This window comes from Leopardus geoffroyi, chromosome B1, assembly GCF_018350155.1.
Source record: "Leopardus geoffroyi isolate Oge1 chromosome B1, O.geoffroyi_Oge1_pat1.0, whole genome shotgun sequence".
NCBI classification, from domain to species: Eukaryota; Metazoa; Chordata; class Mammalia; order Carnivora; family Felidae; genus Leopardus; species Leopardus geoffroyi.
In genome coordinates, this window is record NC_059327.1 from 200,577,408 (window position 1) to 200,601,147 (window position 23,740).

Below are 23,740 nucleotides of genomic sequence, written 5' to 3' on the forward strand. Positions count from 1 at the left end.
CAGAGGTATTTAGCAAACGTTTGCTGAGCAGGAGGAGAGAGGGAGACAGACAGGAGACAAGGAGAAAGGGAGAAAGAAGAACAGAATGTTTGAAAAGAGAGAAGGAGGAAGTGAAAAGGGGAGGAAAGGAGTAGGATAAAGGGGGGGGATGGATGAGAGAGGGAAGAAAGGAAGGGAGGAAAAAGGGGTGAGGGAAGAAACACAGCACAGGAGAAAAGAGAAGCCTGATACACCAGAAATCCCTTTTTCTGCTTTTAAAATTCCCTGAAAGCTTAAGCCTACTGCCTGGGAATAGAAGCTGGCTTAGTGCAAAGCCTGTACAATGCAGATGATGCTGAAAGAGCTCTCACGAAGGGCCACCTAAACCTTGGTTCCGGGCAGGAATCACATCTCTGCCAAAGGTCCTGTGAGTCAGAGGAGAAGCTCAGAGAAGGGGAGGGCTTGTCTTCAAACCCACTATTATCTTGCATCCAGCCTCAACTGGGAGGGAGCTGGTGTTGGCAGGACGCCTTCATTCTCTTCACAAACACTAAGTACTATGTTGAGTGCTGCTTACAAAAATTAGCTCTTAAAGCTTCAGACATTCTTACCCGTACAACAGCAAAGTAAACAGGAGGCAGCCTCAGCTAGAATGCGAGGTCTGGGTCACAGCGAAACGTTTGCATCACTGTCCATCCCTGAATGAATGAAGCATTAAGCCTCCCTGCATTCGGTTCTCTCTCCTGCTTGGTGGGAATAAAATCTATCATCTCCACCAGAAAGTCATAGGACTGGAAGATCCATTAAGGGAGCCTTGGAAGAAAAGAGAGGTGCAGTTCTCATCTAATCAACCCCCCAATCACTCGTTTATGAACTGGAAAACAGCAGAAAACCAAAGCTGTTATTACAGAGACAGGGAAAGACAGCGACTATGTCATCAAGGAGGAGACATTTAAGCTGGGTTCTGAAATGTGAGAAGTTCATGAAGCCAAAAAGGGGGGAGAAGGGGAGCATTCCAGCAAAATGAATAGTATATACACAGACACGACGTTCCCAAAGTTCCAGGTTCCACGGGATGAACAAGGAATGGAAAGGGCAAGCTGTGTGCTGTCCGTGGTCCTGACACATCATCAGTCACTCGGATAGCAAGGTTTCTCCCAACCCTGGGATGTTGAAGATCCCTCTCCCTCCTCCAGCCTTGTAGTTCTTCACTGCTCTCCTTTCTCAGCTCACTGGCATTTTGTAATCTTTACATTTCCAGAGAACACAAACAGTCGTGCCTTATGCTTCACAATGTATGCAACTGGTTCCAAGTACTTTTAACTCCTAGTACAAGACTTTAATTCTCCCAAGAAGTTGGGGGGAGGGAAGTTGGTCTGCTTTGACCAACAGAATGAGAGTAGATGTGAGTGCACCAGTCTGAGCACAAGCTTCAAGAGGTAGATGGGATTCAGCTCAATCTCTTGACAGTCCATCCTCTGTCATGAAAACCTCCAGACCCCCTCTCCCATGATGTAGACATTGGAATCTGAAGCCAATGAACAATGTGTATCAAAAAAGGATCTCAGAGGATTAAGGTTAGGGTTGGAGGAATGTTCTTCATGCTGAGAAGGCAACTCCACCGGGGATGTGTGGGTGCATACAGATTCTGATGAGGCTGCCTGGTTCATCAGTGGGAAGAGGCTCAGAGTAACTAAATGACCCGTCACTCCTTGGCAAAAGGAAGAATCCCTTCCTCCAAGGGGCTGGCATGGAAATGAGTCTCAAGAAGATCAGGGAAACCCCATTTTAATAGAAATGTGCTTTGCTCATGTATTGAACTTCATTCTCTTAAGACAAAAGAAATGTCAAGGTGAGTTCTAAAAGTTACCAGGCCTTCGAACTCTACAAGCCACTAATGCTGAGGCTAATGTTTACAACTCAAACATTCAACAGGACAGGTAGACACACGTCATTCATGCAAGTACAACTTACAACATGGCGCCTGAGCCTAGACGATCCTCAAAATCCATTGGGATCGCCTGCTAAAAACTCTAACCCAGGGGCTTTTGCCAAGAATTTCATTTACCAGATGCATCTTATGGGCCAGGAATTTATGTTACTAACCAACACCCCCAGGTAATCTTGATGTAGACCCTCTGGGGTGGATTGTGCTATTTGTTTTACAATTCTCTCTGTTCTCTCACCCTTGGCACGCGCCAATGTGGGTGCGGTGCTCTCCTGCCCCACCAGCTGATGGCGCACCCATGTGCCTTGCTTTGACCAGCAGAATGAGAGTAGATGTGAGTGCACCAGTCTGAGCACAAGCTTCAAGAGGCAGACGGGATTCAGCTCAATCTCTTGGCAGTCTGTCCCCTGTCACGAAAACTGCATGGTCGTCCCAGAAGGAGATGAGATGAGGAGAAAAGTTGACCCAAACAGAAGCCTGATGACAAATCTGGCCAAGCTCTGCTAATACATCTCTACCACCCACAGACCTAAGAGCAAGAAATATTTCAAGTCGTAAGTCACAGAATTACAAGGTTGTTTGTTTATGTGGCATTATTGTGTCAAAGCAAATTGATGCACCATCAAGATTCTGTGCTGAGGGGCGCCTGGGTGGTTCAGTCAGTTGAGCAACCCATTCTTTTTTTTTTTCCAGTTTATTTATTTTGAGACACACAGAGAGACAGTGCAAGTGGGGGAGGGGCAGAAAGAGAGAGGGAGAGAGAGAGAGAGAATCCCAGAGATCTGGATGCTGTCAGCACAGAGCTGGAAACTCACACAAACTGTGAGATCATGACCTGAGCAGAAATCAAAAGTTGGGATACTTAACCAACTGACCCACCCAGGCGCCCCGAGCATCCCACTCTTAATTTTGGCTTAGGTCATGATCCCAGGGTCGTGGGATTGAGCCCCACATTGGGCCCTGCGCTGACTGTGGAGCCTGCTCAAGAGTCTATCTTTCTCTCTCTCTCTCTCTCCCCCTCTGATCTGCCCCCACTCTCTTCCTCTCTCTAAAAAAAAAAGAAAAGGAAAAGAAAAAGGAAAAAAGATCACGTGTTGAGAGCTGCCTGAGGGATTTTCCAGCTCAAATACTTCACAGCCCAAGACTCAGTCCCTACTTTAATAACCAGAGCCCTCTTCCTCCCAGGCCCCCCTTGCAGATCTCCCAAAAGGTGCAGCTGCGCACTCTTATTCATTCACAGAAAACTAGCCCATTGCCTTTGATTTTTGCCTCAGGGGACAGCCCATCAGCCTGCAGCCCTTTGCTTCGCAGCACTTTCCAGGAAGGCAGCTCTGGAAAGGGCAACAGGCCTGAGACCCAATCTAATTAACTCACATTTGCTCTCCCCTCGCATGGGCAGAGAGCACAGTGGCATTTTCCTCTTTCATGAGTTAGAAATACAGGTGGTCCCCATGGATTGCAGGCCTTCTCTGGAAGCTTGGGCCCGTTTCCATGACAACTGCAGTTTTAACAGCAAGGTCTCAGGTCCCATGATACCAGCAGACATTCAGGAAAATACTCCCTGATGGACTGAATACCTGGTTTTAAAATAACACACCAGGAGTGGGCAGGGCCTTCGGGCTGCCCCAAAGGACAATGATGCCAGCTATCTCTGTATCTACGTTGGGACCCACTTTGCGTCTCCTTGTCTCTGCTTTTTACCTTCCATAAAGCAATCTGAACACAAATCCTTTCTCTTTAAGGAAATCACATTCCTGAGGGCACACTAAATGCCAGTTCGGCATTCATTTTTAAATCTTAAGTTGCCTTAAGAAGTGGGTACGACTGGGCCGCCTGGGTGGCTCAGTCGGTTAAGCGGCCCACTCTTGGTTTTGGCTTGGGTCATGATCTCGCCGTTCGTGGGTTTGAGCCCTGTGTCGGGCTCTGCACTCACGGTGTGGAGCCTGTTTGGGATTCTCTGTCTCCCTGTCTCTCTGCCCCTGCCCTTCCCCTTCTCATGTGGTCTCTCTCAAAATAAATAAATAAACTTAAAAAAAAAAAAGAGTGGGTATGGTTGCTACAAATGAGGAAATAAGAGAAGTGAGGTAATTTCTCAAAGTCACACAGCCAGATGGTGCTGCCCGATTTGAACCTAGCTCCGTCGGTACCTACAAAGTGACAGCCCCATTACCCCCGGGTAGTTCTCCCCTGTTCTCCTCATTGTACCTGGTTAACGTGTCTGAGCCTCAGTTCCTTCCTCTGCAAAATGGGGATAAGCAAGTAGCCGGACATGTATACACATTCCGCTATTTATCCAAGCACATTCCCAATGCCATGCACTCACCTGACCTCCTAATGGGGTTGCTGCCATTATAGCCGAAAGGGAGGAAGGCAGATTCCAGGGCTCTGGAAGTTGCAAAGGGCTCCAGGGAGGGGAGATAGTAAGGGCAGAGACCTATTCGCCTAATAAGCATTGGCAATGCCTCCTGTGGGCCAGATGCTTTCACGCTCATTATCTCATGTGACAAAGAGGCAGAGTGGCCTGATGGTTCAGCACGTGGGTGCCAAGGCAGACTGCCTGGGCTCAGATCTGGCCCCGCCCTTACTAGCCCTGTGTCCTAGGCAAGCTCTCTCCCAGCCTCAGTTTCCCATCTGTAATGCACAGAGCTCTTTTGAAAGTTAAATGAATTAACACGTGGACAAGCACTTAGAACTGCGCCTGTTTGTTTGTTTGTTTGTTTAAGTCTTTGCAAGCTAGGGAGTCAGATCGCATACAGATGCTCAGTTCCATCTCCGACTTCTAAATTCTCATTTCACACCCGAGACTTCCAGATCGCGTTGCATCTGGTCCAGAAAGTCCTGGCATACACCTGCTGATTCCCACTTCCCGCGGCACCTGCCCCCCATCCGCCCTCACCACCTCTCCCCCTGCTGCCCCTCTCGTCCCTTCCTCATGACGGCCAGTGACCTTTCTGAAACACAAAGGCAACCATGTCATGCCCTAAAACTGCAACGTCACATCCCCGCGCCTTCCTCCGGCCTTCTTGCCAAACCTGCTCTCCCCAGTGATCTCCAGCTCAAGGTCCTGACCCCAGGAACACGTGGTCACCCTCGCAGTCCCCACAGTGCGAGGCCTGTGCCTTACGGTTACCATTGCTTCGTGACCTGTTATATTCAGCTCGTCTCTTGTCTCTCTCTCCCGTGAGACTGGGAGATCCTTCACACCGGAGACCACAGCCTATTCCCACACAGCTTCTTAGCTGGGTGACCTGGGGCCAGACACTTAACCTCCGTGGGCTTCGGCCTCCTGCTCTGCCAACAGAACGAATCAAAGTAGCCACTCATAGGATTTCTAGAGATAATGTGTAAAAGCACTTTGCACACCTCATACACGGAATACTGGCCTAGGTATTAAAACATGCCCAATGGGGCACCTGGGTGGCTCAGTCCGTCAAGCATCCGACTTCGGCCCAGGTCATGATCTCGCAGTTCGTGGGTTCGAGCCCCATGTCGGGCTCTGTGCTGACAGCTTAGAGCCTGGAGCCTGCTTGGGATTCTGTGTCTCTCTCTGCCCCTCCCCCATTCATGCTCTGCCTGTCTCAAAAATAAATAAACATTAAAAAAAAAAAACCATGCCCAATGATTAAAGTTTTATTTTGAGTCTGTTTTGTTCTGCATGCCCAGAAATAGAGGATACCAAAAGAAAAAGGAGAAAATGAAAGGCCGGGAGTGGGGGGAGGAAAGAAAAAGATTGCACCTGGAAAGTATGCTCCAGGAGGAATAGAGAACTGGGGCCATTTTGGAAAAGAGAAGGTCCTAGATAAGGAGAAATGGCTGAGAAATGCCTTCCAGAGCCTCTAGGAATATCGGCGTAGAAGAGGAGGAGGGCTGTGACTATCCAGAGGGCAAAAGTAGGACAAGAAGCAGATTCTCAGTCCACATACCTAAGAGCTTTTCAACGACAGAGCTTCCCAAGGATAAAGCAGGCTGCTGAGTAAAGTGGTGATCTCCCTGTCACTAGAGGTATGCAAGGAGAGGGTATCTGGAATTCCTACACTAGAGGAGGGATAGGGGGCTGGGGGAGAAGCAACAGACACTACTTCCTGCCTTCCTAACCACACAAACGCTGACAAGTTTACATAATTTAAAAGGCTCCTTTAGACTTTAAGACTGTATAAATAAAATATCATTAGGGCTTCAGCCCTAAGGGCCTATGAATATGGCAGGATACAAAAGACAGGGCAGCATAATTTGGGGACAGGTACAAAATCTCAAACAGCTCCCCGTGTGCTCTATGCAATTCTGCATCAGAGCCATTGAGTCTTCCTGTGGGACTGACCCCAAGTCATTATTCAGTCAAGGCCTAGGGGACACGTGTGCCAGGATCTGCACCCACTTAAATGGGAGGCCCCTATTGTAAAATCGTGCTTGTCGGTGGGAAATACGATGAAGCACCTTCAAAGATCAGACCTGCCCTCTCCCCACCGCCAAAGTACCACGTGGGCGGCCCTCTTTGAGCTCCAAAAACCCTTCATGCCCCCCTCACGTTCTTCTGGACGGTAAACCAGCTGAACACGAAATCCGCGGATAGGATTAGTTAAATGTTAAGGAAAGTCAAATGCAGGAGTGGCTAAAACCTCGCTCAGCAAAGCAGCACCATTTACAACCTGGCTTCATTCATCCAGCCACCCACGCAGTCTGGAGTCCCTCTGTGAGTCACCAGCGTGCTGCAGCACCCCCGAGAGATGCCAGAAAAGCTGTCCCAGCCCTCCAGAGTGTTCGATGAGGTTGGACAAACCACAGTTACGGACGTGCCAGTGCTCGTGGCTCCCGGCCCCCAGGGAAAGGATCCTCCATGGAGAATGGGCACAACTTAACACAAGTGCAAAGGGCCAGAGAGGGTAAGCCCCGTCAGGAGAATGTTCCAGGTGCCTGGGGCACAGGCCCGAGGAAGGAGGTGGGCGAGCGCAACCTCCTAGGCTCACAGCCACCACTTCCCTCCGTTTACTGCCTGCTCGCGTTTTCTAGACCAGCCCCTCCCGGAAACACGTTACTTAGACCCCACTCCTTCTCCCACACCACCAACACCGACTCAGAGTCCCTTTCGCAGAGCAAAGTTACGATTTCATCATTGCATCTCTCCAGGACCGTGAGTCTCAACCTGTGTTCAGAAGACGCGTCCAGGAGCGCCTGGGTGGCTCGTTCAGTTAAGAGTCCGACTCTTGATTTTGGCTCTGGTCACGATCTCACGGTTCGTGAGTTCGAGCCCCATGTGGGGCTCGGTGCTGACAGCACGGAGCCTGCTTCCGATTCTCTCTGTCTCCCTCTCTCTCTGCCCCTCTCACGCTTGTGCTCTCTCTCTCTCTCTCTCTCAAAACAAACTTAAAAAAAAAAAAAGAACATGTACAAACAGCATAAAAAAGTGGCAGCATTCTTAAAGTAACGAAAGACATACACACCGCCAAGTCGGTCGGCATTCATCGGCGTGCCCTCCCTACTGGTGTCACCGCCCGTCTTCGGGGGCCTTTAATTGCTCGTCACTGCCCTTGCTTACTCTTCAGCACCCTGGCACTATGCACTGCCCTGTGTCCTTTTGATGTGCTCAAGGGCAAAGTCCTCTGATGCTTCCTTTCCAGGCCAGGGGGTGCCTTTGATTCACGAAAACTGACACTCATTGGATACCTCCCAGCTTGTGAGCGTGCAGAATGCCACCTGATACATGTCACTGGAACAACGTGTCGACTTGGTTGCAACAAATACGAATCTTAAATGCTGATCAAAATTTAGCAGTGCATCTGCAGAGGATTTTGTTTTGTTTTGTTTTTTGGATGTGTCCCTCTGCTCACAGCACATGGGCTGAGAACCACTGGCTGCTAGAATATCTCACATTTCTTATCTTCTTGGGTCTCCGATCTCCATAACTGGCCCCTTGGCTCTGACCCCCCGTTCCAATCTAGATTTCTAATTGTCCACTGAGACCCCTCGGCTTGGCGCTCTTTCCCCCACTCAATTCGAGTGCCTTTTCTTCCAAACTCACCCCTCATGCGTCCTGACCACCTCATCATCAGCTCCAACGGGTGTTGATTACCACCTTCTATGTGCCGTAATTTTCACACTTAACCCTCATATCTCCTTAAGAAAGTCTAACATCGGGCTTCTCTCCACTGATTTGGGTCTGGATCGTGGGACTGGCTTTGGCCGCGTGACTATGAGCCACAGTTGAGCCCAAGTCCTCAAAGAGGCATTTCAAGTTGCCACCAGACTCCCATGCTTCCCTCCTCTGTTCCTTCAGCCTGAGTCTCAAAGTGAGGAGACACAGGGAACAGACCGCTGTTCACCGGCATCCGGGGGCCGAGTCACAGCCAGTCCGAGGCCCTCGCACAGCGTGAACAAGAATTCAACGTCTGTTGCTGAAAACCAGACCTGGCGGCTGCTTGCTATGGAACAACACCGACTAACACGCCTTCCCACGGTAGGAACAGCAGCTAACCTACAGACGCTACACCATGTGCAGGCACTACTCTCAGCCTCTTCCATGTATTATATTAACTCGTTCAATTCTCAGAAAGAAACAACGCGCCCAAGTTACGCAGCTAGTATAGAAGTCAAACCCAAATTGTCTGCTTTCAGAACCCACACTCTCACATACACTGCCTTTATGACACCATCTTCCCAGTTCAAGAACTTCCTTGAAGTTCTGGTGGCTTCCCGTGACCCATGACATAAAATCAGAGTATCCAAAACGCGGAACTGGATCCTCTAATCCAACTCTACAGAGAAAAGGAATCTGAGGCTCAGGGAAAGGAGGTGATTTGCCCAGGGTCAAATACCCCCCTTCCCTTGGAGCCGGACTTGGAATCTAATCTGCTCCCCTCTATCACGTTGGGTACAGTCTACCTGACCTCCAAAGCATTGTAGAATTCACATTTCTTTCACGTTCCTCACCCCCCAGTCTATCGATGACTAACCCCTCACTCTCTTCTGACCATATTCATTCCCCAGTCCAAGTTTTACACATGCTGTTCCACGTGCCTTACACACTCTTCCCTTGTCTCCACCAATCAAATCCTTGAATGTCTAGCTCGTGTTGTCCCCCCCAAGCCTCAGGCAGTCACCTCCCACAGCCTCCACCAACAGAGTCTCCCCCTCCCCGAGGCCCTCTAACACCTGTGCTCTGTCATTCTCGGTTGCTCACGTGTGCCCTCTGTCACCTAGGCAGTAAGCTCGTTAAGGTTATGGATCATGAGACGGGGATTTTTTTCACCGCCCATCGCACCTCGCACAGTTCAAACAACAGAACAGACATGTGGCCAACCCTTGCCATTCACCTGCCACCCTGAGTTTTTGTTTCCTCAAAGAGACAGCCCGAGTTTGGAGAGGGAGACGATCATCTGTCAGCCACTCACAGCGTGCCAGGCACATTCACATATGCTACATCACGTGTGTCCCATGTATTCAGTCCGGGCCAAGTCTATCACGAGACACAGACATGCAGGGCTAAGTTGGCATAGCTAGGTTACCAACGAAGCTAACAATATCATGGTTACCCTCTCTGAAACACCTTTTAAGAATTTAATTGAGGGGCACCTGGGTGGCTCAGTCTGTTAAGCATCCGACTTCAGCTCAGGTGATGATCTCACGGTTCCTGAGTTCAAGTCCCACGTCAGGCTCCGTGCTGACAGCTCAGAGCCTGGAGCCTGCTTCGGATTCTATGTCTCCCTCTCTCTCTGCCCCTCCCCCACTCGTGCTCTGTCTCTCTCTCTCTCCCTCAACATAATAAACATTAAAAAAAAAAGATTTAAAAAAGGGAATTAAGGTGGGATGCCTGGGTGGCTCAGTTAGTTGAGCATCTGACTCTTGATTTCAGCTCAGGTCATGATCTCTCACGGTTTGTGAGTTCGAGCCCCACGTCGGGCTCCATGCTGACAGCTCAGAGCCTGGAGCCTGCTTCGGATTCTGTGTCTCCCTCTCTCCCTGCCCCTTCCCTGCTCATGCTCTGTCTCTGTCTTAAAAATAAACATTAAAAAGAAATTTTTTTTAAGAATTTCACTTAAACAAAATAATTTTCCCCCCGAGAAAATGGCCCACTTCCCTCTCTCTGGTCACGAACTTGATGTCGCTGAACATTTGCTTCTCTACCCTGGATGCCGGAAGCTCCGGATCGCCATCAGACGTCCAGCTGCACACCTCCAGTGGCCTGAGATACTGGCGGGTTTGTTCCCTGCTCTACCTCAATCCTCAGGAATTTCCTCAGGATCTTCAGGATTTCACTATCCGCATGACAGATCGCTGTGGGCATCGCAAATCCTTTGCATGAAAAGAAAGGGGAGCAAATAAACCGAATACCTATCGATACATTGAGCGGCATCCTCGGGAAGAAGCAGGACAGGGCTCACGTGGGGTTTGCCCGCTTGCACAGGAGAGTCACTAACCGAGTCTGATGTTTTCCTAACTCCTGTCTTTCTCTCCTCATCGCTGTTCGATCGAACGCAGGCACACACACAGACTCGTACAGATTTCAACCCGAGAGTGATTCTCAGGGCAGGCAGACCAGCCCATCTCCCCCTTCTGCTTGAATCCGGCGGCTCACTCCTCTGCAGGCCGCTGCAAGAACTCCTCCGTGCCACTAAGCCTCCGTGAACCTTCGTTTTCTCTTTGGGAAACAGGGATGATCCAAGTAACCCGCCTCCCTCATGGGGGCGCTCTGGACACCGAGTCAGATCACGGAGGTCATGGTGAATGCTGTAATAATAACAGCCTGCAAAACCACAAATGACCAGGACTCGTGAGGTCCTACTTGCAATAGTAATAATTCATAACCGCTTTGGTGGACACGCGGGTCTCCCCCCACAGCGGAGCAGGCCCCCCACTCCTTAGTGGCTCAGCTGGGAGACCAGAGCCTGTGCCTTTGTTTGCTGATAGCCACGCCCAGGATGTTCTAACACTTAACCACCGCAGTGGGCTCCAGAAACAGCTCTAGCTAAGTTAATCCCTGGCTGTGCCATTAATTTTTTACAAAGCTACACATGAAGGAGCGCCTTGTAAATATTTTAAACAACCTTGGGGGGTGAAGCGAAGCGTTTCTGCTTTTTCCTTCCTCTCTGTCGGGTGCTCTATTCTCTCAGGAAAAGGCTGAGGTGGGAACCAGAGGGGAAGATGCCCGCTCACCATCAAGGTGGGTAAAACATCTTCCTAACTCAGCCCTGCCCTGCCTGAGACGTCCCTTTCTCCTCTGCTCAAGGTACCCTCTCCCCTACCTCTGGATTCTCTGCGTAAGCTGGAACCTTAACCCGATTGGCCAGATGACCACGCTGAGGCTCACGGGGGGCACAGAGTGGCCAAACATGAAGCAGGTGGGGTCCTTGGGGACGAGCTGAGAGTTTCCCTTGGTCTTTTTCCAACCCCCAAGGCCCCTCCGCGGGCCACGCCCACCATGGCTACGGGAAACATCCAGAATTTGTTCCCGATGCACAGAGCAGACTTGGAAGCAGAGGCTGGGTTCCCACAATGCGGACTTTCCTTCAGTTTCTCCAGCATGCCACACTCCTCTGCCTCTGGGCCTCCCTCCACTCAGGCAGAAACAACCCCCTCCCCCATCCTTCCTGTCCCCCATCCCAGGACTAGGGTGAGTTTCTCTGCTGTGGTTTCCACCAGGCCCCTCGGTGTCCCCTTACGACAGTCCCCACACCTTGGTGCAACTTCAGGCGGAAATGTTAGCCTTTGCCAAACTCTGGGCAGGTAAGAGCAAAAAGCCTACCTCCTTCCTATTTGGCCTCACACCCCGCACAGTGCCCAGCACAGACCAGCACTAATTTAATTTACCGAGTGAGTATGACTGCACAAGCCGGGGGTGCAGCATCAGGAAAGCCACGGTGCCCTCCCACCCACTTAACAGCATACTGGTTCCTGTCATAACATGGACATTATCAGCAAGAGACCCTCAGGAAGCCAAGGGTCCTGCAAAGGGACTCCAGTCAAGTCCATCCTCTCTGGTTTGCTGTTCCTTTAAACCATAGATCTTCCTGGATGGAGTGGGCTTATGTGGACCAAATAAAACACAAGTGTTCATCAAGAGCCTCCTTCCCAGGAACTAAGTATAATTCTCAGCATCTCCTTCCCACTTCTCCAAGCTATTGAAGCTGTTGGAACCACTCCACTGGGTTCTCTTTGACACACAGGCTGACTACTAGCTTCACACAAACACTAAAGCAGCAGAATCAGCCAGCAGTCCCAGCTGCACCTACTATGTGCCTGACACACACTCAGCGCTTTGCCAGAGTTCTCCTGGATGCTCATCGGTCCTGGGAAGTGGCCAGCGTTGGCCCATTTGGGGTACCGGAGCACGGAGGCCAAGAGAGCTGGCAGAGCAAGGATGAGCAGCCAGATCTGTCTGGTACGGAAGCCTGGCCAAGTCACCTCTGCTCAGCGGGTCACAGCAGGAGGGCAGGGTGGTTGCTGTGTCCCTGCAGACTGAGAACTATTTGAGTCTGGGGCACCTTACAGACCTGCCTCAAAGATCATCCGGCCAAACTGCCTTTTTAGAAACCGGGGTCCTGGGGGTGGGGGGTAGACAGACCTTCCATGGGCCACAGCCACAATGGGACCCAAGGCTCCAGACTCATCTGTCACTGCATCCATCACCTGCACCGCCATCACTTGCCCTAGTTCCCCGCAGGGGGTAGGGCGAGAGAGTCCCAAGGCAGGGAAGGGATCAAACACCCCCCCCCCTTCCACTTTCCTCCCACTTGCCTCGCCTGGGGTCAACCAGACCCCTTCCAGTGACTCACAGGCAACTAGAGTGTTAAAGGACTGGCCACTTACACCTTCATATCTCAGAAGGCAGGGATCATGGATGGGTTAGAGACGGCCTCTACCCTCAGGGGTCATACCTCTGGACACAAACTCACCAAAGGTCTGCTGGCAAGACCTGAAGCTGAGCCCAGGAGGGGTTTTCTAGAGGAAGACTCAGACCACAGTTGGACAGGAGGCATGGGGGGCTCTCACCCAGACTTCCTCTCACCCGTGCCCCAGCCAGTGCTCCAGCCTCTGGGAGGTTTAGGTAGACAATGCCGTCCTCAAACGATTTATCGAGAAGACTCCATAAAATAATGTCCGCAATAGACTGGGCAGGTGAATGGGAAGTGTCCGCTCCCTCCCCCTACCCAAGGCTGCCCTCCTGTAGGTGCCCTAGGGCTCCCAGAGGCAGGATTCTGTGTAAAGGAGTAGGAGTAGGCTGGGTTTCCTGTCCTCAAACCTCAGGTGTCACGCTGGAGGCTTCTATCACACCTGGAATCCCACCTCCCAGCCCCTGGCTACTCTTGCACCCACCACGGAGGCCCACTGGCTTCCACAGCGCCTGTGGGGCGCATCCTTCCGGGCAGGTTTGCCTCCCCTCTGGTGCCAAGGAGGGAATGGGGTGGAGGCCAGGTCTCCCCACCGCTGAGTCCTCAGCCCTCAGCTCCCCACCCAAGACAAAGCAGGGATCCTTTGTTTCCGGCCACACCCAGGGACGGCGGCGGTAGGCTCGGGCCCACTGCTCTCCTACCCCCCAGTGTTAACCCTTCTGGGGCCACAGCTGCCAGCGCAGCCCCGAGAGGGTTATTTTTAGCCTCGGCGAGGAATGGGAGGGGCTCCTCCATCATGGCGCTGTTTCTGGGTCCAGACTTCCACTCCATCAGTACGGGCAGGGGAAGGGTGGGGGGGAGGGTGGGCAGAGGCATTTTTCTTGCCTCTGGCATGGAAGGAACTCGGCGGCGAGGCGCAAGAGCTGGACCGTGCAGAGGCCGGGCGCAGGCCATCGGCCCTCCCCACCCTAAGCCCGCTCCAGGGCCGGAGGGAGGGGTTCGGCCCCCGCCCCTCCCTCTTTTGTTCAGCGCCGCATCCACCCGGTCCACGCCACCCTCTGGCACTTCCCGTGGCGGGGGGGGGGGGGGGGGGGGCGGCAAGCCCGCGGGGAGAGGGACCCGAGACTCCGGCCCCGCCTAGCCGTGCGGGGCTCCCCCCACCACCACCATTGTCCCCAGAGGCTGGGGGGAGGGGGCTGCAAGGCTGAGATCAGCCCCGCCCCACCCGCCGCCACGCAGGAAGCCTCGCGGGCCGCCCCTGCAGTCCCCCCGCGGATCCCGACCCTGGCGGCGGCCACCCCCAGCCCACAAAGAACGGCGGGGCGGGGGCGGGGGCCCGGCTTACCGTGATGTGCGGGATGCTCTTCCTGCCCTGGTAAGACATGGCCCCGCTGGCGCCCTCGGCCCGGCCGGCGGACCTGTGGGGCTGTCTTTTCGCTCAGCCGGTCCCGCTCCCCGCGGGCGCGGTGACAAAGGCCCGGGAGGGCAGAAGAGAGGGACGGAGGCTCGGCGCCCGCGGCTGCCCACGCGCCCGCTGCCCCGGCTGCTCGGCCCGCCCGCCGCCGCCGCCGCCGCCGCCGCTCCGGCTGCCAGCACCGCCCGGCTCGGTGAGGAGGGCGGGAGGAGGAGGGAGAGGCGAGGGCGGGAGGAGGGGGCTACAGACAGACAGCTCCTCCCGGCGGCGCGGAGCCGAGCCCGATTCGCCCCTCTCGGCTCGAACCAGGAAGCTCTTCCCTTCCGATCCCCCCCCCCCACTCCGCCCTCCGTCCCCCCCCCCCCCCGCTCCGCCAGCCGCCCAGCCCCGCCGCCCCCGCCCCGCGCACACGCCCTCGGCTGCGCCCCGGCCTCGCTCTCGCGATTGCAAAGGTCTGGTTTTCAGGGTGCTTTTAAATGCCAGAGACGGCCTTCGGCGGTGCAGACCGAGCCACAGGTGTGCGGCACCGCATCTGCGGGCCTCCGGGAACAGCTGCGCGGGGGAGGGAGTGCGGGGCGGGCGCGGAGGACCCGCCCGAGCTGCTGGGGGCGTTCAGGGCCCTCTGGACCCGGCCCAACGACTGCCCCCCTCCTGCCTCTCGTGCCGCAGCCTCCGTTTGTCCATGCGCCGTGCACACTCCCTGAATAGAGGAGTTAAATTAAGCACTTTTCCATCTCCAAGGCCTGCAAGCCGTTTTATTCAGGCTGTACCCTCTTCCTCAATATCTAACCCCAGACAAAGGTTACCCATCTCCCAGACTCGTCGGCAACGGCTTCTCCGTAAAGCCTTTCCTGCCACCCTCCCCACTCACATCATTGAATCAGCCTCCCTGAGGGCTGACCAGGAGCCCCACTGCCAGGCCGATGGAATGCAGCAGAATGAGACAAGGCCCTAACCCAATTAATGGCTGACAGGCTGCACCCTCTGCAGCAGCTTCTCCTCACACAGCAGCCTGGCCCTGGGGCCACCAGGTCACCCCCATGGTCTTGCCTACCAGTGGTTGCCTGGAGGGCCGGACCACTGGCACTAAGGTCCCCACAGACCCCAGGAGAGGCTAGGAGACAGGAGGGGAATAGGATGTCCTGCTTCCCAGGGTATAGTGTACCAGAACCCCAGCACCCCTGACCCAGATGTTCCTCTGGGGACAGGTGGGCAGGAGGCCAGTGCATAGCTTAATAAACAGGAAAGGAGAAAAGAGAGAAGACGAAGGAAGCAGGAGTCCCAGCCAGCCCCCACAGCCCTAGACAGGTGCCTCAAATCTCCAGACAGAATAAAATGCTAACTTTCTCTGCCATTCACTTTCTGCCTGCAACATACTAACCCGCAGTATCTTTTAGAAGACCCATCTTCTTTACTTTCAAGTTGCCACCCAGAGGGAGGGTGTGCTAGGGGTGGTAAAGCCCCCACTAAGCAGGTTGAGGCCTGAGGCCCTTACCTTCACAGGCCACCTAGAGGCCAGTCACCCAGATCAGGACAGGAGGCCAGAGATGCCTTGGCCTTGAAATGGAGGTGGGGTTGTAAGTTCACAAAAGAGAAGCATCTTAGTATTCCAGGGACGCTAGGCCATAATTTTCCCATTATACAGGTGGGAAGTTAGGGCTTACAGAAATAAAATGATATCTCATTTATTTAAAGTATTTTAGCTACAGCAGATCACTATCTGGAGGCCAGGTTCCCGCACACCTTCTCTAGAGCTCACTCTCCTACATCTGTCCATTCAGCCTGGCCTCTGGCTCGAGCGGTGGCTTAAATCCTTGTTGGTGACCAGAATTTGCAGGTCTCTGTTCCCATGACGCTTGCATTCTCTTCCTCAGCGTTGTTAAGTCCTAGGTTCCACGTACTGGGATGTCCCCAGGGGCCACTCAGGGCAGGGAAGCTCCAGGGCTGGGGACAAGACCACGTGCGTATCGGGGGAGGGGCACTGGCTCGCGATTGGCCAAACAGATCTCTGCTCCCAAGCAGACTTCTCTGGTACAAAGCGCCGCAGTCGCTGGGCCTTGGGCCTCAGCAAACGCTGCGCCGGCGCTGCAGAAACCCCTCCTCCCTCCCCAGGAGAGGGCTTTCTGGGCCGGGGGGGGGGGGGGGGGGGGGGGGGGGAGGGGAGGGGGGACGGGTGGGGGGAGGAGGACTCCCTGCCCCATACCCTCTGCAAAGCACTGGAGCCGCGAAGCCCGCCCCGGAGCCCAAGCCCTGTGGCCGCCTGGTCCACAGAAAGCAAAACGCATCCTCTAGGGAGACCGTGAGCCCCTTGGCTCCGCAGCCCCGAACCTCGAGGGCTCTGGAGCCCTAGGCGCGCTGGAGGCGCCGCCTTTTGTCCAGTCCCCGAGAAACCACCGAGAAAGGGAAGAGAGGGCCAGAGGAGGAGAGGGAGGAGTGGAAGAGGTGAAGCGACCAGCATAGCATCCCCAAGTGCCTAGGCACGGCTGCGGAACCGGCCCAGGCAGAGCCTGGGGGCGACGTTGGCGCTGGTGACATTGACCGTAGCTTTGTCAGGGACGCACTTCCAGACTGCTCGGGACGTGCACAAAGCTCTCTCGCCGTCCTGATATTCCACCGCGCCTTATGGGTGGCTGGGAGAAAAAGGCCATCCCCATTTCACAGGTGGAGAAGCTGAGGTTCAAAGGGCGAAGTGCCTTCCTTGGCTTGGAAAGCAGTGTTTCCCGGTACTGACCCCAGTTTCTGGACCCGCAGCCCTGAGACCTCCGGCAAGGGCTCAGAAGCCCGAATCCCGGGTGAGGTCAACCACCAGGTTAGGAGGTGGTGAGGGAAGAATAAGAAGGGGCAGGGAAAAGAAGATGACTCTCTTGATGTCTCCCTCCCTTGCCCCCCACCCCCTCACCTCACACACCATCATTGTAGACCTCCCCCTTTCAGGGCGCCGGATTCAGGACCACGGAGAGTTCCCGAGCTGCGGGAACACCAGGCGGAAGGCGATGGGGAATGGGAGCAGCGGGAGACCCAGTATTGCGTCCCAGCAGCCCCGGGCTGGCCCCAGCCCCCACTCCTCCAGGAAGCCCTCCCAGATTTGTCTGGATGGAGCGCTGCTTCCTCCCTCTCGCTTTATTCCTTTCATAGTATTTAAGGGGAGAAGGGTTAATAAAAAATGATAGTAAAATTCAAAAACGAACATTTACTGAATGCTCACTGACTACCAGCATTAACTGATGTAATTCTCACAATGAATCTATCGCCCACCCTGGCCTGGGGTGGGGCCAGCGTGCTGAACCAGGACTCCAGCACCAGAGGTCTGGGGCCTGAGCAGTGCTCAGACTCCGAGTTCCCTGCTAAGCTGACAGCTCGCTGGCCCTCGGGTGCTCCAACTTCCGTTCTCCCGGCATCTGGCCCCGACGCTCACACATACATCCCAAAGGAGTGCTGTCTATCCATCCATCTTCCTCCAGTTCCCTGGCGACCTCTAGCTTAAGGGAGAAGAGCTATAAGGGCCCACGGCCTGGCATTCCCTCGCCCTAATGCGCCTCCACTTCCGAGGGTAAAAACCTCCAAGTCTAGGAAGCTAGAGACTGGGGTTCAAATCTCCGCTCTGCCTCCAACTTGCTCTGTGAAGAGAGCACACTGGCGTCGTGCTGTGGGACTCGGGAGCGTCCCCTGAAGATGTCGGTGCTTGGAGATAGCAGTTTCTAGTTCTATCTGCCCGGTCCCGCTAAATCTTTAACCAAACCTTTGCCCTAGAAAGCACAGAGGGAGCACACAGGAAAGGTTTCTTTCAGCTTTAACCTGTGTGACCACAGGCGTTTCACAGAACCTCTCCCAGAGCCTGGTACACAGTAGGTGCTCTATAATGACTGATGAGTGCGTGAAAAAATGAATGGACGAATGCGGAAAGGAGCTCCCCTCCTTTTCACTAAGCAGAGAATGGGGATCCCTGGGTTAACTTCACCCTAGAGGACCCCTCGCATTTTAAGGGTCCATATGGCACCTTGGGCCAACTTACTTTCTCCTTCTCAGAACCGTGCTCTTCCTTTCTGCGGAAGAGGAGCGGGGACTGGACCTCGAAGGACCCTCTGGAGTCTCACGGGCTATGCTGGCCAACCCCAACCAAATCGCACAACCTCTCCGACCCTCCGGGGTGATGGAGTGGGGGAGGGGCCTTCGGCAGCCCTCTCAAGCCTGGGGGCAGCGGCTCCAGCGCTGCCCTCGGGCGGCTCCACGCCCAACTGCCCCGAGGGCCCCGCACCGCCCCCCCCCCCGTCCGGTCCGCACGCGCCCCGAGGGTACCTGGCCATTGTCCCGGCCGAGTGGCAGGTCGCGGGGCGCGGGGCATCGGATACGCAGCGCGAGTGGTCGCTCTTCGCGCTCGCCCGGCGAGCTGACTGCCGAGCCCGAGAGCTCGCTCACGTCGCTGGCCGTGTCCTCGCTGCCGCCGGGCCCCGGCAGGCCGACGGCGTCGGGCCGGCCGGCGCTGCGAGGCGTGCGCGCCGAGCCGCGGCGGCCCACGCTGTACGCGTCGAAGTCGATGGTCTTGTTCTCGTAGGCGCCCTCCACCGCGGCGAACATGCCGCCGTACTTCTGGCGCGGGGTCTGCGCCGCGCTGCCCGGCCGCGCCAGGTACACGGGCAGGTCGTCCTCCGTGTTCCACGCGCGCCGCCGGTCCGCCATGCCGGTCCAAGGCCGGCCGCCCGCCCGCGCTCCCGCCCGCCCGCGGCCCTGGCCACCGCCGTGCGCCGCGCTCCGCGCTCGCTGCGGGCCCGCGGCGGCCCAGGCGCGACTGCGGCCCGGGGAGGGGCGGGGCGGGGCGCGCGGCGGGGCGGGGCCGGGGCGGGGCCGGGGCGGGGCTTCCGGGCGGCTGTAGGCGAGCGAGACGGCCGGCTACAAAGGACCGGGGGGCGGGGCCCGCGGCGGGGGCGGGGAGGGACAGTGACGCGCCGGAGCCGCAGCGCCGAGGGCGGGCCGCCGAACCGCAGTGCCCTCGCCACACCCCCACTCCCCGCCCCCAGGCCGAGCGCAGGGCGCGAGGAGAGCGAGGGGTGGGAGCCTCGAGTATGCACACACACACACACACACACACACTCGCGTGCGGGCACACACACGCTCTTCAGGCACACACAGGTTCGCACTAGCACACCAGACAATTACGCCATACAACACGTGAGAGATGCACAAATCCGCTAGCGCACACACCACAGTCCATTCCACTCAGCTCCCCAGACACACTTTTGCACACACGTACAAGCTTGTACCTATTCCGAGCCAATTACACACATCCTCGCCGTAAATTCTCCTAGTCACCCAACACCGCCAACCCAGCAGCAGTACGCCGAAATTAACTGCGCAACCTGAGAAGCACTCACACGTTGGACCCAGCATTCATTCACTCCTCGCTATTCTACTGAGTGCCCGCTAGTGCCTAGCACGTGTTTGGTGCTGGGGACAGTGCTGTGGACAAAACACACCAAGTCCTGCCCTCTGGGAGCGGACGTTCTAAGGAGGGAGGAAGCAAACACACATAATGTACCAGGAGGTGCTAAGTGCTGGGAAAGATGATACGGCAAGACGAGAGGGCCATGCGACGGCCCCATTCGCTCAGGCAGACAAGAGAACCACGTTCCTGCACGGGAACGAATGACACACACATACACGTTGCTCACTCCTACAACACCCACTCCACACAGACATTGTCACACGCTCATACCCAAAGCAAACTCACAAGGTGACTCCACACAAATGCACTCATAAACCGGGTCAGGACGCCCACACAGAAATCCACACCAGAAATAAGGAAAGTTGGAAGCTTAAATAGGAACCCTCCGGAGAAAGACACACAGAGAGATAGATGAACACGTACATACACACATTCTCCTGTCAGTCACCCAGACAGATACATATTCCCCACTCTAGGGTCACCTCCCACGACCCCTTGTACAGCCTATCCTTAATGTGCCAGGAGCTTGCAATAGAGGGTCCCAGGCTTCCTCTGACTTGGGCCACGTGGGAGGCATGGGGTCTTGGGGGTCATTCATCTGTGTCTCCCCTCAATCCTTCTTCGAGGCCAGGCTCCATGTGCCTCCCCTAGATACTGTCCCTCATTTTTCCATGATTATTATCAGGCAGAAGGGTCTGAGAGTCTCGGGGGACCTGGCGATCCCAGCTGCTCTTTCTGGACGGATGGGAGCACCAGCTGCCGACCCTCTGCAGGCGAGTCCCGACAGGCGGCATCTGGGGCTGGGCGGGGACCGCAGCAAGGGGCAAGAGTGCTTGGCCTCACACCCCAGGTCCTCCCTGTTCTGGGAGCTGTCCCTTCAGCACCAGGTCTGGCCAGTTCTGGAGTCCCAGACAGTCGGACTCACATTCTCATTCTTGTGACTGCCAGAACCCATGGACTGATCACTCCAGGGCTACTGGCTTCATAGTAGCTGACACCTCCCCACATTTTCTGTCTTGCAACCCTGTAACAAATTGCCCACTTGGAAGATGAGGAAACAGGAGAGGAGTAGTGAAGCAGATGTCTAGTGCCTCGGATCGTACTGCTACTCAGCCAGGTCTGGAGCTCAGTGGCCATGTAGCAAGTCCCTTTTCCATGCGGGGGACATAACAATGAGTATTTATAAAGCCCTTGCCTTCAAGAAGCATATATGACTGCAGTGCAGGGAGTACTGGCCATAAAAAGCGTAAGAACAGAGAATATCAACCCCCCCCCCCCCACACACACACTCTCTCTCTTCTATCCACCCCATCCTCCATGCTGCCCTCCTCACTCCTTTGTCCCTGAGTACCCTGGACAGATTTCTGTCACAAATAATCCTCTTGAGGTCTGGGGGACTCTAGGCTTCACTGCTAGTGTTTTCAGTAAAAACTTCCATCTGTCCTGGGAAACACTATTCCCAGTATATCCCAGGCAAGGAAATCTCATATTGAAGCCCACCTAGAAGCTTCTCCTAAAGCTTCACAAATATTCATAGCCACTAAACCCATAGAAATACCAGAGAATCCAAGAATATGACTTAGACTGAACTTTTGAGGTCAATCTTCCATGCTTGTACTTGCTCTCAACATTTTGAGAAGCCAGTCTCTCCTTGCTTAAATGCCCCTCGTGCCAGAGATCCCACTGCTTTCCAAGAAAACACTTCCTGCTGTAGGAAAGGGCGAGGCAGCTGTCAAGACTAGGAGGCAGTGGGACAAGGAAGAAGGAGGGGAAGTCACCTTTTACAGAAGCAAGAAAGGAAAACAATAGCTCCCCTTTACAGAGACTTTACCACATGCCAAGGACCATTGTGGGCACTTTACATATAGTCATTGTTTTAAGCTTCACAGCAATCTTTGATGTAAGTAGCCTCATTTTACAGATAAGAAAACTAAGGCTCAGAGAGGTAAGTGACTTGGCTGGGGTCACAGCTGGTAAATGATGCTGCTTAGGACTTAAACACAGTAGTCTGGTCCCAAAATCTGCATCTTAATGAGTACTCTTTACCCTCCCCAAGAAGTGTGGCTGGAGTAGTCCCTTTAGGAGAGGGGAGATAAAGGAATAAGCCTTGGCGGGGAGGCGGGGGCACCTGGGTGGCTCAGTTGGTTAAACACCCGACTCTTGATTTCAGCTCAGGTCGTGATCTCACAGTTTGTGAGATCGAGCCCCGAGATGGGCTCAGCGCCACAGCGCAACAGCGTGTAGCCTGCTTGGGATTCTCTCTCATTCCCTTTCTCTCTCTCTCTCTCTCTCTCTCTCTTTCTCTGCTCCTCCCCTGCTCACACACAATAAACATTAAGGAGCAACAACAACAAAAGAACAGGCCTGGGATACTCCAGATTTGGGGGTTAGAATCCTGTCCTCCATACAACCTGGGGCAAAAAATCATTCATCCTGCATCCAACATGCATTTGGGCACCCACTGTATGTTACTTTATGTTACTCCTCAGGACTCCTCTGTGCTCCTACAGACAAGGTGGGGGGGTTTGACTTTTATGGAGTGACTACCATGTATACATAAGGGTCCGTGCACTCACCGTTCATCTCTACACACTACACTCTGCTTTACACGGCACCGGCTCTCTCCCCAGCCCTATGTGGCAGACAATACCATCTCGATTTTCAGGCTGGAGCACTGAGGGGTACACACCTTACCCTCGCAACTCCAGTTAACTGCCAGGAGGTGATCACGCCGGGGTTTGGCTCAGCTTTGTCTGAGTGCTCCCTACAATGTCCCCTCATTCAAGGGTAGTAACCCAAGTGTAGCAAAGAAAGGGAGGCCAGAAACCAAGCTGGGGGTGTAAGTTAGGAAATGCACCCACCAGTCTGCACGAAGCCAAGAGAATGGCATCTGACGGAGGCCAGCAGAAAAAAACCCAGGAAACCTGAGCAAACTGCATTCAGGCCAGAGGATGGTCGTGACCTTCCCCATCCTGTTCTCTGACTGCTCTCAGTCCTCCAGGAAAGGAGTGATCACAAGTGAATGAAACCGTGGCATTGGGGGAAGGATAAGCAAGGAGCTCATCCTGTCAGCCCATGAGGGCTTCCGGGGTGATGGCAGAGAACAGGAAGGGTCACGTCATCACATGGCCATAGGGAGAGAACAGGAGAGGCCACTCAGTTCCAATGCATATTCTCCATCAGGGCCCCTCTTGGGCAAACAAACACACAAAAAGATATTTTTTAAAAGTGTCATTGTAGGGGCGCCTGGGTGCCTCAGTTGGTTAAGCGTCTGACTTCGGCTCAGGTCATGATCTCGCGGTCCATGAGTTTGAGCCCCGAGTCAGGCTCTGTGCTGACAGCTCGGAGCCTGGAACCTGCTTCGGATTCTGTGTCTCTCTCTCTGCCCCTCCCCATTCTCTCTCTCTCTCTCTAAAAAATAAGTAAACATCAAAAAAATTTTTTTAAGTATCAGTTGTAAAAAGAATGATTTCCAAAAAAAATGAGGGAAAGGGAATTGTAGTTTATTGTTAGGTATGAATCTGTGAGGCCAGTAATGGATTATTTCAGTCACTTTGTGTAGGTTCAGAGAAGTTAAGCAAGCTGCCTAAAGTTGTGTGGCCACCAAGTGGCAGAGATACAGCTCAAGTTCAGGCCTGTTTGATTCTAATATGTCTGCTTCCCCCCCCCCCCCCCCCGCTACCTCCAAATCAGTTCATAAGGGATTATGGTAGGCAGAATAATATCCCCTCCCAAAGATCCCCATCTCCTAATCCCTAGAGTCTGTGTAGATGTTATCTTGCATGGCAAAAGGGAATTTGCAGATGTGGTTACGTTTGGGATCTTGGGAAAGGGAGATTATCCTGGATTATCCAGTTTGGCCTACGGTAATCCAAGCATCCTTATAAGCAAAAGAGGAAGGCAGGATGATCAGAGTCAGAGAAGAAGACATGATGACAGAAGCAGGTGTCAGAGTCAGAGAGAGATATGCTGTTGCCTTTCAAGATGGAGGAAGAGAGCATAAGCCAAAGACTGAAGGCAGCTTCTAGGAGCTGGAAACGGCAAGGAAACAAATTCTCCCCAGAGCTTCCCAAAGGAACGCAGCCCTGCAGAGATCTTGATTTTAGCCCTGTGAGACCCAGTGCAGACTTCTAATC

General features: G+C 54.2%; 1 protein-coding gene across 2 annotated transcripts in view; it reads right to left on the reverse strand.

Moving 5' to 3' along the window:
- CRMP1 (collapsin response mediator protein 1) overlaps positions 1-18,885 on the reverse strand; it is a 78,248-nt gene extending 59,363 nt beyond the window's left edge. The window contains exon 1 of one of the 2 annotated variants that reach the window (XM_045474601.1): positions 18,461-18,885. In XM_045474601.1, the coding sequence (XP_045330557.1) occupies positions 18,461-18,841 (381 nt within the window). In that variant the 5' untranslated portion in view covers positions 18,842-18,885. Of the gene's footprint in view, positions 1-14,095; positions 14,465-18,460 lie in introns of those variants that run through there. The other variant, XM_045474603.1, reaches the window with a different exon arrangement.
- Positions 18,886-23,740: the final 4,855 nt, after the last annotated feature.